Raw genomic sequence first — 15,061 nt, forward strand, 5'->3', positions numbered from 1 at the left:
CCAGGAGTCCTTGGGCATTCTGAGGATTTACTTCTGTCCTTTCGCCACAGCTGCGTTTTTTTTCCTCTGTCCTAGTAGTTCACATATTTTATTCTTCTTGAACAGATCTGTCCTCTCCCATCCATGTATCCTGCTATTACATTTATTAGCATTTCATTATATTATTGTTCTGGGTTCTTTTCAGTTTGCTGGCATACAGACATGTCTTATTAAATCTTTCTCTCCAGATATTATTATCTCTGGTTGACTACCAATTTTGTTTGAGTGCGTTATTGTCAAATGCATATATTAGTTTTCATTTTCCTTTCTTTGTGATTCTTTTTCTGTAAAAAACAATGAGAAGTATAAAGACTTAACGTGACTTTAATGCTTCATCCTATTAAAATAATGCAATTGTTAATGTCTAAAATGCACCTTGCATAATCCTAAATGATTATATGCATGAGATCTTAATTACAGAGAACTTTATTCCTTAATTAATGTATTCCAGACATCTGTAGTTTTGATGTATAAAAACCTAGTTCTTGCCATGGGTATATTTTAAGTCACACATGCAAAAAAGAGATGAAGTTTTCTGGTACTTGTTAGCAGTATAAGAGGTAGCTGCTTGCACTTTTAAATCTGATGCTGTTAATCATCACAGTGCTTGGATCAGGCTTTTATATTTTTTTAAATACTGGCCAATCCTACAGGTATATATTCAGATTTATGTTAAATAATTTTACTGACATATATAAATGACCTCAGGTTCCAGACTCAGAGACATTTAAAATGTAAAGAGGAGAAGCTAGTATGTAAAAGCACATAAATGGGGGGAAAATGTAAAAAGCAGCTCCTTTTTCTTTAAAGTGAGAAAGTGTATACAGCTAGACTCTTTTTACCCTGATCCACTTAGGAGCATGCTGTTTAACGACACTGAGTGATAATGTACTTAAATGGTTAATGCAAGGGTTGATCCTCCTCTAAAACTGAGCTGGGAACAAAAGCTGAAATGACTTTTTGAGAGGGAGGGACAGGAGAAATTCTGCCCCTTCTCCTGGCGTTTTACAACGTGAAACCACACAGCGATTGAGGAATCAGAGCACGGCACGTGGATTAAACGCTTCCTAGGAGCAGCCAGGACCGTGCATTGCCCAAACCCTCCCTGAACTTTCCCGGTGAATACAGCAGCCTGACAGCCCGGCTTCCCGCTGGGTGGATCCTGCAACTCCAGGAGGCAATGGCACTTCTTGTTTTTAATTAGCAAAGGTGAAAGGTGAATTAAAGCTAGCTGTTTGGCAAGTCAGAGCAAGGGGCTGAGTTCTGAGGAGCACCAAGGAGGAGGGTGCTTTCTCCTTTTTTCCGTGTTGGTTTTTTTTTTCTCCTCTCCCTCCCTCCTTCTCTGAATGAATTGCCTTGCAGGAGGGACTGAAAATACAGCTTCTTCCTGAATCCACTGGCAGAGTTACTAAAGACAGCTCAAGACACAACACTGCAGAGTAACGCCTTGGAATGTCCTTGCACTTTATAAACAATTATCCTAGGGAGGGGAATATTTTTACATGACATTTGCACAGCCTGACAAATGGCTAGCTGAGACTGTGTGCTGCTCTGATGAACGCTGAATTTCCCATAGAGACATCCCAAAAACTGACCAAAGAGAGAGAGAGAGAGATCTAACTGCACTGGCAAAGTGGAAGTTGGAGCCTTAAAAACACCCCAGCAAAACAACAAACAGCAGCAGTTCAGTGAAGAGAACAAGAAATTTATCCTGGGCAGGATGGCATCTGCTCAGGACCTTCTGATGCTGGCACTGTGTGGCTTGTTACTGGAGCTCCCGGCTGGATGTCACGCTGCAGATACGAGGCAGCCGAGGTTACGTCTGTCACATAAAGGTAGGTCAGTGTGTCAGGTTTTTCAAGACTTTGTACTCTGCAAGTCCACTGCCTTCACTGAATGCATTGCATCGGGATTAAATTATGGTCCTTTGATGGAGTAAAGTGTTCCTGTTCAGAAATCTTGAGAATTGTTTCCTTGTGCTAAGCTGCATCCTAGATTAAGTTTAGTGAATTGTGGAAGACTTAAGGTACTTGCAGTGATGATTTCAGACTACTGAAATATTCTTCTACCTGAAAGTGTGTTAGATTTGCATGTCATTCTCTCTTACTCTCCATGCTGTAAGAAGGCAGTCAGGTCTCTTATTAAGAGGGAAAGAAATGGAGAAGATAACCTAAAATTATTGTTGAATAAACATGCATCGTGTAACCCTTGAACAATTAAATGTCTATTTCACTTTTAGAATTCTATCTGTCTACAAATATAGCTAAGGCAAAAGGACTGAATTCCTGTGCAACCATATGATTCATTTTCTAAACTAGCAAGTGTCATCACACTATAATTAAAATGAGTACCTGCCAATGTAAGTCTGCTTGCTGTTTCACTGAGTTAGCCAAAGGAAAAATGTTATTTTTTCTGACATATTTTTATGGAATACTTAGAACTTTTATTTTTGCTTAAATTTAAGTCTCAGCTACCTGAAGGCTGAACCTTTCTTCCTTAGCTCCTTCAGTGTCTCTGTTCTGCATTGCATGTCATTTAAACTCTTCCCTATGATTTGGGTTTAATCTTGTATATGTATAAAATACCTGTGCATAGCCATGCCATTTCAGTTCTCTGCAGCAGGGCATACATTTGTAGATTATATACTTACACAGGTATGAGAGATGGTCATTGCAATAGGAGAAATAAATGTAATTGTGCAAGATAAAGTGATGATTGGCCATTCAGTAATGTTTGGACATTACCTCTTAGGCAAAGATGAAAACAAAATGCTTTTTTGCTGACATTGTTGGGAATGAGCAAATTCCAGTTTACTCAAGAACATCTCAATGGCTATACAAGTGATAACTAAGCTGCATCAGTGTGAAGTACATCAGAATACCTATTTTAAGAATGGCTAAGTTTTAAGAATTAGCAGCATCTAGAGATCCATGTGTATACAGCTTTACTCCTAACAAGGTTTAATTGTGTTTTATATAGCGAGCTAAATTACCAATTATAAGGAAGGGAGAAGCTGAATAGGATAATTGGTCTGAAAGTCTTGCTAGGAAGCTATAAGAAATGGGGCTTGCTTTTATAGGGCTATGAAATGTTTTAGAGAAATAAGTATTTTTTCATGGAAAGCTGTCTTGTAAGTAAACAATTAATTGCTCTGAATGAAATAAATTATATGACCCCTTTTAACACATAAACCACTTTTCTTTTAACCTATGGCTTCAGAGTACAGTAGGAATGAGTGCCAAATGCTGATTGCATAATCCTTTCACATCCTTACTGTTGAAAATGTGCATTTGAATATTGATTTATTTCTAGATGTAACTGCTAGGGCTCTAATTGTTACTGACATTTTGCTTCTGATGGGTTAAGGGGGATGAGAAAAGCATAGTAAATGAGACAAATAGACCAAGTGTTATGTTGGTTCAGGACTTTGGCTTAGCTGAAAATTTTGGCAAGCTCCCCACTGTGGTGCTGTGACTATTAACTGCTTCTCTGCTCACTTGTAGTAGTAATTGCTTTCCAATGGTTGGAACTAGTGTACATTTCACTGCATACTACTTCTCTTTTCAGCAGTGAGCCAGTAATTTGGCCATAACACATCATAACTCTGATATCTTCAAAGAGATCTTAAAACATCAATTTCTCACAGAGGGCCAAACCTTACCTGCCTGATGGCAGCTCCCTCAGATCCAGCAACACAGAAAGATCTGTCCTCATCAATTCCCTACCACAGTCATACACATCACCATGTTGTATTTCACCTTGTACAATACCCCATCACATTTTTCACCCTTAGGAAATGAGACTGATTTTACAAGCAGCGTTGCAGCGGGGAGTGCCTGACCACATATCTATCCCCAGGCAAGGGTTGGAAATGGCATACCTGCCTGCCACCCTGGGAACAGCTACTGCAGCCCGCCCTGCCACAAGAATGTAGTGACCCAGCGCGAAGACAAAGAGCAAATGTCACTGCTGTCCTCACTAATCAAACAGGAGCAGCAGGAGGGACCCTCATATGAATTGCATTTGCTCCAGAGAAAGGCTGCTGTGGGTACCAGAGAGCTTGGGGAAGTTACAAAGATGTGGGTGTGCACCCTCTGTATGAAGGAGCTTCAGCCTGTCCTGTGAGTTGCTGTTGGGGCACAGAGAGAGGATGAAACCCATAAGTGCAAATTTTCAGTGTGGAGTAGCTGCAGCCTCAGATAAAAAAATTCACTGCCAAGACCCTGCAATGGAAGTCAGCAGGCCTGCTCACTGCCTCCCTTTGGAACTGCAGATGTTGGTGGCTAGTTGGAATTCAGGTCCTTGCAAGATAGGTCAGTGCTGACTGGAATGTTAAGAGCTTCTGTGATGAGTATGATGAGGTTATGGACATCAGATTTTTTGTTGTTGTTGTGGAAGAATAATTGAAACCAGTCCATTTAAAAATCTTGTTTCCATTCAATCAAGAGAAAACTTGCACGAATTAGAGTGTCCTTTGATTTTTAACAATTCACAAATCATCTCTTTAAATCACTTTTAAGTGGTGCTCAGTGAAAGTGAGTTAGTGGCCTGACAGTGAAGGGGAGCCTTTTGCTCTCCCCGCAAACCAGACCTTCACCTGCAGTGCACACGTCTCCAAACCCACAGCAGCAAGATCAGGTCCTAACCCTTGCAGAGGGGTCGCCTGATGGATTGGAATACCACAATCCCCCTGCCAATTAAGGGATGTGTTGTGCAACCCCTGTTTGACTCCATGGCCATTTACTCTGCTTCAGTGGGAATTAATGAAAGTCCTGCACTCATGAACTACTCTTAAACCTGACAAGCCAATGCAAACTGTAATGGTGATTTTTGCTAAGGCAGGTGATGGTTTCAATTCACATTAAGCTCAAATGTGCATGTTGCCATTTCTTTATCAGATGTGACTTGATCCTATAATTACCTAGCAGTCTTTTATGGTTCTAACTTCATTTTTAGTAAGTTGAGATAGGTTTATATCCAGAACTTAAAGGTGTTTTCCTCAAACCATGATCTTGTGTCCATTAGGAAATTTATACTGCAATCAGTACCACTTGTGGTATTAGTGTTATGTTTGCACTAAAGATCAGTGTTTGAAGATGAGCAACCAAGATCTGTGTACTCCAATATCTTCACGTTGATTTGTAGAGATAAACATGTGTTATAGCATGTCCATATTACAGAGAAATAGATTTCTGCATTATTAAGTTATAGGTTGACAACTTCATTTAAAAATCATTAGCTCATTTTACATACAGTACAGACTCTGGCTAATGAGGTGTTAATGGAAGCCAAGCTTCAGCCCCTGTTCTTTATAGGCTGCTGGTGAAATTCTTTCCCAGTATCCCACAGTTTGAGTTCTCGCAATGGGAAATATATAATTAAGGTGAAATCAGCACACACTGCATGTTAAAAAGAAACTATTTACATTACAGATTGAAATGGATTGGGTTTCCAGAGGACAGGAGGGATATATTTTTATAAGCCTAACAGAGCTACACTGGAAGCATGTGGGCCTGAAAGGCACATGAAGGACATAATTGTCTAATTCAAGCATTATGCATGGTTTTATTTGTATTTCTAATTGGTTTGGGATGGATTTTTTTTCCTACTTCATAATTATGGTAAAGAACAAAGGTAATACAGTACGAAAATGAGATGTTGAGCCTTTGGAGTGGTCTGTACAGTTCTGTTGCAGCGATGGGGTCTGGTGCAGTTAAATGCAGCAATTTGCACATATTGAGGGATCTGTTTTGTGTTTTACCCACTGTGTTCTCTTGAGTGACTTGAGGGGATTTGGCATTACCTGACCCTCAGGTTGTGCAGCTATGCACTGGACACTGCTCTTGTCTGGAAAAAGTGTGGGTAAGAACCAGCTGTGCCTGCCTTACCCTTTGAAATATGTCTTTTTACCTGTTGTTGGAACTGCTTGCAACTTTCTGCAGTAGAGTCAAGCTGCAGCAGGCAGAATGAGCAAACTGAACTTAGAAGGAAATCATCTGGGTTATAAAAATGTATTCTCCAAGCACAACTATTTCAAATAGTAACATACTGCTAAGGAAGGGAGAGATGAAATGTTGCAGACAAAAACTGATACTCTCCATGCTCATAGTCAGATTTTAATATGTAAATGTGTAATATAAAACATTGAATGTGGAAGAATTTAGTTTTTTTAAGGCTGACTAGTCATCCTGGAGGGCTGCTGAGGTCTGTTACAGCAGAAAAAATGTTTCGTTGCCATTTGCAGGAACTGGTTTCAGCACGCCTACTTTAACTTCCCTGATATTTTCAATTTAGAATTTATTGTAATTAAGACTAAGAGTTTCACCATGTTTATCCATGATATCTTCCTCTGTTCTCTAGCTAGAGGGCAGTAAAATTTACTCAGGGACTAACAGTTACATTGAGTAACAAAAATGTAGGGCACATTTAGACAGTCACTTCCGAATTCTAAAGTAGGCAAATGTTTAATCAAAGTATAATATTTTTAATTAGTAATCACCTGGCCACTTAAATCCTGGCTAATTAATGACCAGCCACATAACCTAAGGCTGAATTATGACTGGTTCAATTTCATACATGAAAATGTTTTCTATTTCTAACAGCTTTCACTGGTTTTGAATGACTAGGAAAGAGCAGTTTTCCTACCAAAACAAATTCAAATCCAATAATGATGTTAATTCATGCTTGATATAAATCACCTTGACTTTGACCAAGATAAGGAACCAAATTGTGGTCTTTGTTTATACATAGTTCAGAGATTTCTGTGTACAAAAACAGTAGAGGATATCATATATCTATTCACACACATGCATATATACATATAAATTATATATATATATGTATGTATCTGTAAAATATGTGTGTGTATGTAACAGATTGAAGTTTTTTTATTTCTTACATTGAATTAAAGAGCAGTAAAATTCCAAGTGTTTAGAAACGAATGGTTTTTATTATGGCTCCACACATAAATGTGCTTGGCTATAAGGGCTGATAATGAGAATTAAGAGTGTTTGGAAAAAACACGTGATGAGTAATATTTTATCATTCTCAGGGCCACATAGAACTCAATGTCTGCTTAGAAATATCTTAGGCAAAGATGCACAAGCATCTCAAGGCCACTTTTGAGGCAGAGAGGAGAGCTTTTGCACCTCCCTCTTGATAGGCAACTGATTGTCTACCAACATTTAGGACAAAATTCAGGTTTATTATCTACCCATATCACAAGGGGTGACTGCTAGGAAGTTCTGGAGTGCTTACAAGTAACCTTAGAGTGCCTTGATCACTGAGACAGGGATTTTTTGGCAGAGAATGTATGCTAGTTCCTTTCATAACTGCACTTTGTTGACAAAGGCTGCTGTAAGTATTGCTGTAGCAGAGCTCTGGGGCGATAAGTGCCACGCCAGGGATGCAAGGAGCAGACGGTTTGCAGCCTAACATCAATTACTTTCCTGTTCCTGCTTTAAAGCACTATCTGAAGGTGCAAGATCAGAATATCCTGCATGTTGCTGCTTCTCTGCAGCTAGCTCCCTGCTTTCAAAGTGATAACACCATCTGCTATTTTAAACTCTTCATCAGATATCGTACTCATCATTATTTCACTGAAAGCAGGCGTTATATTTTGCTTAAATGAAAAGAGGATTAATGTTATTTACATGATTTACAGGATGGTGTGCAAGGGTGAGCATCTGTGTCAGGCCTTTTGAGGAACTTTTCATCAATAAATATACTGAAAGTGTGCAATGGAAATTTATATATTATTAAAACTCTTGCCCTGGTTTTCTTCTTGTAGCCAGGCAAATGTGATGAAGTTATAGCATGCAGACAGTGTAATTACAAAAATCATCATTTCTTGAAGAAATTCATAGCCTGTAGAAATAAAGATAACAATCTTTGTTTTTCAGGGAAAAAAGCCCTCTTGAGTATACTATTTAAAATGTTTTGTGTTGGTTAGTTAATGTTTGGCATTTATTTAAATCAGTTAAGGATTCAGGATTAAACATGAAAGAGCATGTTGAAAAAGAATGAAAATATTGCATTATAAAAATATGTAGTACTTTAGCCATAATTTCAAACTCCTCTTAAGAAAGGACTTAAATAATTTTGAAGAAATAATATTTGAGAAGTTTTAAAAATAAACTCAATCATTAAATTGGTGAAAAATTTGAAATGTCATCACCAAGATTCAGTTTGAGGAACTGACACTACTGAGCCTACTGTATGTATTAAAACAAAGGAAACCATCATTATTCTCTTAGAGCACAATTTCAAAACCAATGTGTTTATCTCCATTTGACAAATTCCATTTTGTCCTTGATCTTGGTTCTTCTGATCACCCTCAAGGCTACAAATTCATGTTTTGGAAGAGAGATTTCTCCTTGTTAACGACTTCAATTGAAATCTGACTTCAATGTGCATTTCCTCTAAGCATTTTCTTAGTTTAAGCTATAAATTGATATGCTTTCACTCATGTTGCATCCCTTTGGCAAACTATTTCATAGCAGTCTAAAGATTATTTTTTTCCCCTTTAAAAACAATGTAAAGCAGGACTGTACCATTATGTATTCAGTTTTTTTCTTGCCCTGTGATGATTTTCATACTTATAAAAATCACTCAAGCAGGAGTATTTTAAGATAAATTTTGTTTGGTGATGATTTTTTCATATTTTAGGACGCAATGTTACAAACAGAAGGAATGGTTTCTCTGATTTGTCTCAGGGGTTCTTTGTGGCATTTTGATGCTAGACCTCTTCAAAGGGTTTGTAAATTGCAGCGCATTACAATCAAGCATCCAAATGCACTTTTTAGCTGCACTGCTCTTGGTGAGTATATAATCTTAGTGATGAATCTTTGTTCCTCTTCTGGTCTACCCCTTCTTATTCTACCTGAAATTGAGAGGATCTCCAGAATGAAATGCATGTCAAAGGTTCCTTTTACAGTTTCTGTGCAAGTATGTACAGGAGGTCTGCAACCACAGAGTTGTCAAAGGGATGCCTGCCAAACATCTTGGCCCTGGCATGACACCCAGCCTGTGTGTGCAGCCAATAGCTGCAAAACTTGATTCGCTCGTGTGGCTGCAAAATAATGTTTGATGAAATAAAAGTTGAATCTCATCTTTAAATTACTTTTTATTAGTCTCAGGTGAAAGCAGAGAATTGGCAGTTGTTTATGTCATGTCTTTCTGCCGTGTCTCGCTGGAGTACCTGGTGTGCTTTATTGCCTGTTCTGTCAATCAGGATCTGCTCAACTCTTATTAAAAGTCAACAAGAGTCCTCCAGTTACATGTAATGATCTGAGATTTGTTGCTGAATGCAGTGTTGTGTTTCAGACTGAAACTCCATTTGCCCTGTGGAAGTGCCAACCTTTTCCCTCATAAACTCCACAAGAACAGAACCAATTCTGTGTCCCAGGAAGCAGCAATAATCCATCATGTTGTCTTTGCTTTTCCATGGGGAAGCACAGTGCCACAGCACCCTCTGTAACTCACCTGCCTGCTGCTGGTTGCCTCTTGGTACTTAGACCTCCAGTATCAAGGAATGGATTAAAAACTGGTTTTGCCAACTTCTGCACATTATAAAGTCAATGTAAAAGAAACCTTCTAATGGTCAAATGGCAAAGCCTAGTTTGACATATACGTGTAACATTCAGAAATTATATTACCATTCTTTTTGAATTTTCATATCCAAAGTTCCTAATTGTGAAGGAAACTTTCTAGTCAAGGAAGATTATATGAGAAGCATGAGACTTGTCTGCTTTGTGGGATCTACTGCAATATTGTTCAAAGGATCCTTATGAATAATTTTTTTCTGTATTTTCATGCTAAATAAAGGCCAAAAATTTCATTAATGAAAAATAAAAAAAACCCAACATAAACTCAACCAAAAAATGTCTAGTAGTCAAAAATGGGAGAAAGGCAAAAATATCACTGACAGCTTCTCCTATCCCTTTGGCCTGAGCAAAAGATGTTCATTATTTATAAGAATTTGATGACAGGCAATATACAGTACTCTTCAGACTGTGATTTGGCAGGAATAGATATAAAAAAAAAGGTTGTTTATGGTCCTTGTGAAATCATGTTGCTAGCATTTTTACTACATCAGTAATGAAGAATTTCAGGTTTTAGGAGATTTGCTTGTTCAGCATTTGCAGTTTATCGTCCCAATTTTTTTTAAATCCCCAAAATATATTTATATGCAAACATAAATTCTCAACCCATGCTAGACTCCTCTAACATAATGATAGGTTTTTTTTTTTTTTTTTTTTTCCCAAAAATAATTCTCTAAACCAAGGGACCATTGCTTGGAAGATAGGCATTCAGTGAAAGAAGATTTAACTCCTCTTCACATCCTTAATGTCTCTGTTCTCTACTTCTGTGTTTATTTTCATCTAAAGGATTCCTGACTTCATACTGTGAAGCAATTGAATCTTCTGTGGGGAGTCAAACAATGGGGTTTTTACTGTTGCTAAGTTTGCTTTATAAGCTCTTTCTTACAACACATTTGTTTAATAGGCCTAGTAAAGTGGTGAATGCAGCTGTAAATATATCTTTTATTTGTTGATGTGCAATAAACATCACAAGGATTTTGGTCTTTTCTTATTCTGATCTTCCTGACACTGGTGAAAGGAAATGGTACAAAATGAATGAAAAGTGCCTTAAACTGATTGCAGAAAACAACAGACCCCACATACCTAAGGGTTAGTACCTTGTTTCTCTTTTAACAGATGGTTTCTCCCAGCAGTGTTACTAAAACTTAATAATAGCAAAATAATAGGTTTCTTGATGTGAGGGAACTATTCCAGATAGCACTATTCACTGGGGTCATCGCTGAAGGTCATTTTTCATCCAGAAAGTTAAAGGTTAGCAAGTGTTGCTCAATTCCATGAGCTCCTGCAACTCTTTATTTATGATTAAGCTAAGTGCTCTCCTGTGGGTGTGTGGTAAAAGCCAAGAGTAAAGGAAAATAAACCCATTCCTTTATATATTAAATATTTCATCCTAGTTGATTGAGAATGGTATGATGCAAAGCTTGAAAGTATGTGCTGTCTGGGAGCCCAGAAAGACATAAACTCTCTTGGAGATCTTGTTCTTATTAATGTTATTGCTGAGAAAATGTCTTGTCTTTACGTGCCCGTGTTTACATGGAGTTAAGTCATTATTCTCTCTTCTCTGCTTATCTTAGGCATGGCCATGTCCCCCTGCATATTTTCAGGTTACACAAGCATCTGGGATAGCAGTCATTTCTAAACACACTGCTGAGAAGGTGTTAAAGTATTCAGCAGGTTCAGCACTTATTATAGCTCATAAGCAGGCTGTAAACAGTCCCAAGCACTTTACTGATTCCATAGTATTCCTTGTTGAATGACTGCAGCTTCTGTGGTTTAACACTCAAGCTCTGCAGTGGTTATTTCATTTCTAGAAGAATTGAGTTTTTGTAAATAAAATGCTTCACGTTTAGAAGCCAAAGTTGCAGTAAAGAGTGTTTCTCCAGCAATGGCTCTGAACACAGTATACTGTCCTTAAATTCTCCTGCTAAATACATGAAACCTTTATTACAAAAACAGAATAATTAATACAAAAGTTGAAGAGAGAGCTTATTTTACTATTTACAATAGCAAATCTCCCATAAACTTTTGTGACTACAAAGTTGTCAGCATATTGCTTACTCCTGACCATACTCTCTGAAAGAGGTGATCCATTTGGTCATTGTTGCAACTGGAGGTGTGTTTCTGCCTCTCTTGAGTTTAGAGGGGAAGTAGTGGTCAGCTTAACCAGAGCCCTTACATTTCAATAAAAGTAAGTAGGATGAATTTGGAAGAATGTCTGATGATAGGTCTAGCATGTTACACATGCAAGGATAAAACCCTTTGCCTGAGAATGACTTAGTGCAGAGTTTGCAAGCTGCAGTACTATTGCCTTGATAAACTATAAGTAAAGATATTATTCCTAAGCAGTGTGTCTTTGACCTAATAATGGTCTGGAAGAAGAGGATGGAGGTGTAGTCATTTGAGCTCTGTAAGTTGCTCTTGCTCCCAGAGCTGCTGGACACAATTGTCTCTGCCCCACAGTCATGACTGATGTGCTCTGCACCTGCTTCCATGCACAATGTGCTGATTTAGATTAAGCATGGCATGCTTAGGTTAAGAAGCTTTCAGAACAGTTTAAACTAAATTGATGTACTTTTGTGTGAAATAAGTGAGCCACTCGCAGCTGTCTGCCATAGCTCATCTACTCCTCAGCAAAGAAGCAGTAAAAATCAGCTGGAGGTTAGATACAAGCTAGGTTATTTCCACTGCACAAAAAGTGGCTTTAAAGACTGCATCCTAAAGCTATGGTTCTATAAGTATTTGATCTTATGTGTGTACTTTTAATTATACAAATTGCTTCTTTGATTGAAAGTTAAGTTGGGATTTGTTTGCAAGATCAGAATCTATGGCATGGATTTTTTGAGGCCATCCCTGTAGTGTGATCCATTAAGATCAATGACAAATGTTGTTCTATTTTGTCCATACCCCAGGCATTTCAAAGCGACTTTAAACTTTGAAAATTCTGATTTTTGTGTAAAATTTCACTTTCCATTTTATTCTGCAGTTAAACACTTATGGAAAATCTTGAGAATTACAACTTACTGCCCTCCTTTGTCATAAGGAAAATTGTATTTGCAGAAGATGATTCTTTCAGGCTTTTTAGAGCACTGTAATATGTGTGGGTACATGTCATTTAGAATTGTAGAATAAATTTTATAAGTGCTATATGTGGTCTCTGTAATTTTCTTGACATGGAACAACCCCTTACTTTCTTAGAAAATGAAACGAGTTACTTCATAATATCAGGCTAATGGGTTTTTTTTCTTTTTTTGTGGTTTCACATTTACTGCTTTAATGTGTAATAGCACTAAAATCCTTGAGCTGTAAAATTAGATGCCTGGGCTGTTGAAAACTCCTTGTACTTCTAATTTAAGAGTTAAACAAAGCAAAAAAATTGCAGCATGGAAATTTGAAAATAATAATAACTAATGTTTATGCATTCTTGTGAAACAGTTCCTAAAGTGTGCTGTGAATTTGATAGCAGCATAGAAATGCCTTACCTTGGGATTGTTGACAGGTAACAGAGATATTGACATTTCCTGATATCTGATACCAGTGCCTTGGAGTGTTGCAGCACCCATGGGGAAAAGCTGAGAGTTAAACTTGTCATGTCTTAGCATGTTTTAGATTTTAAATGGTCTATACTATAAATTAACTGGTAGATTTCTAACCTATGATGAAAAGGTGCTCCAGAGATTTCTGAATTAGTCATACATTATATGCAGGACTGCAGCCTTGCTTCAGCCTTGTTGGAGTGGTTTGGCCTCTGCCTTCAGCTGTTCACAACATGCTGATAAGTTTCTACAGGTGTTGATTTCTGTGTGAATTTTGTCTCAGTCGTTTTGCTTTGTAATTGTTTGGTCCTTCAGTCTTCAAGGTCAGCTTTTGCCAGGCATTTTAATTTTGATTGCAGAGGTTAGCTGTTACAGCATCCACCTAAGCACAATAATTATTGTTGCAAACACATCACAGTAGCACAGGGAGAGAAGAGGTTTCTGTTGGCATCTCGGGTCCTGCAGTTGGTTTCACAGGAGTTGTAACAATGCTGATGCTGCTTACTCACTACAGAATTGTTCACAGACTTTACAAAATGCGCTTGAGAGCACTAGAGTGTGGAGGTAATAATTTAAAAAGAAATAAAATTATGGATTTTAAAGTCTTCTGGATCTTAATGCTGTTGATTGGACAAGACTTGCTTTTAACCCATCAGTTCCTAACCTAAACAGATACTGATTTTCAATCCTTAGAAAGACCTCCCACCTGCTGAAAATATAGAAGATGAACCCAATTAAAGACCTCACAACTGATGGTTGGTGTCTATCTTGGATGGTGAAATCCAGAGATCTGATATGATGCTTATAGAAGTTATAGTACCTATGAAACTTGTCTTTAAACCAAATATTTTTATAATTAAGATATTTATTTTTTGGAAAGTCAAGGCCTTTTATTTCACCGAGAGTTTTTTTGTTGGGTTTATTCAATGACCAATAATATATGATCACCAATTAGATTTGAGAAATCTGGATTAATTTGAATTTTTATGGAAAACTTTCAGCAAACTCTTGTGATATATTTAAATCTTCCTAAACCTCATAATTTGCTTCCCAGTAGAATTATACAACCTACATGGAGACTAAAACTTCCTTCTAACTACCTATTGTTTTATCTCATGAGACTGAAATAGCTTTGAGCAGTGTGACACTGGCAATAAGGAATATGAACATGCCTCAGTAGCAGGCTATCATTAAAGAAGATAAACTTGGAAAATGAAGGATGTATTCTATACTCCCTTATCCTTATATCACATGTGCCTTGGGTTTTTTTCTGTTCTTTCCTCTACTGAAGTACTGGGAGACATTATTTTCTTTATTATTAGCTTTTTATATAGCTTCACTTTTGATTAAATCACTTAATTCTTCCAAAGTCATACTCACTTTTCCTCATCCCTAGTGTTTTCTTACTGCAGATATAAGGGCATCCCAGGCACTGAAGTCTCCCTTATAGCAACCATATCCCTCCCATGGAACTTTCTGCAGTATTTCTTCAACCCTTTTTATTCATTAAACACTTATTTGGCTCTCTAGGTGGGCCAAAACCAGCAGAGGTATGATTATTTCTGCATGGGCTTCTTGACCAGTTAGTTTGCGTGTGCTACTTGACAGTTAATTGGCCTGCTAATTGTATTATTTATCTAATGATTTTGTTCTCACTCTTTTCCCACAAAATTTAAAATTGGTCAGTGGGATCTCTTGTGTCATAGAGAACAAGGATTGTGTCACCAATTAGCAAAGTGCTCCAGAACACCTGATTTTCTAGGGAAATTAGATCAAAAGGCAATAAAATAATTTTTACTGGGATAAATGATTCCTCTCTTTTGGTCCTTCCAAACTGATAATAGTGTAGAGAAGTCAGATAACTACTGACATTTCAGTGGCAACATA

The 15,061-nt window shown here is 37.6% G+C and overlaps 1 protein-coding gene across 1 annotated transcript in view; it reads left to right on the forward strand.

The window, feature by feature from the left end:
• Positions 1 to 985: 985 nt before the first annotated feature.
• Positions 986 to 15,061, forward strand: part of SEMA3E (semaphorin 3E) — a 129,655-nt gene continuing 115,579 nt past the window's right edge. Inside the window, exon 1 of the mRNA XM_005489170.4 lies at positions 986 to 1,874. Coding sequence (XP_005489227.2) covers positions 1,760 to 1,874 — 115 coding nt within the window. The 5' untranslated portion in view covers positions 986 to 1,759. The remainder of the gene's footprint in view (positions 1,875 to 15,061) is intronic.

Source organism: Zonotrichia albicollis, chromosome 4, assembly GCF_047830755.1.
Source record: "Zonotrichia albicollis isolate bZonAlb1 chromosome 4, bZonAlb1.hap1, whole genome shotgun sequence".
NCBI classification, from domain to species: domain Eukaryota; kingdom Metazoa; phylum Chordata; class Aves; order Passeriformes; family Passerellidae; genus Zonotrichia; species Zonotrichia albicollis.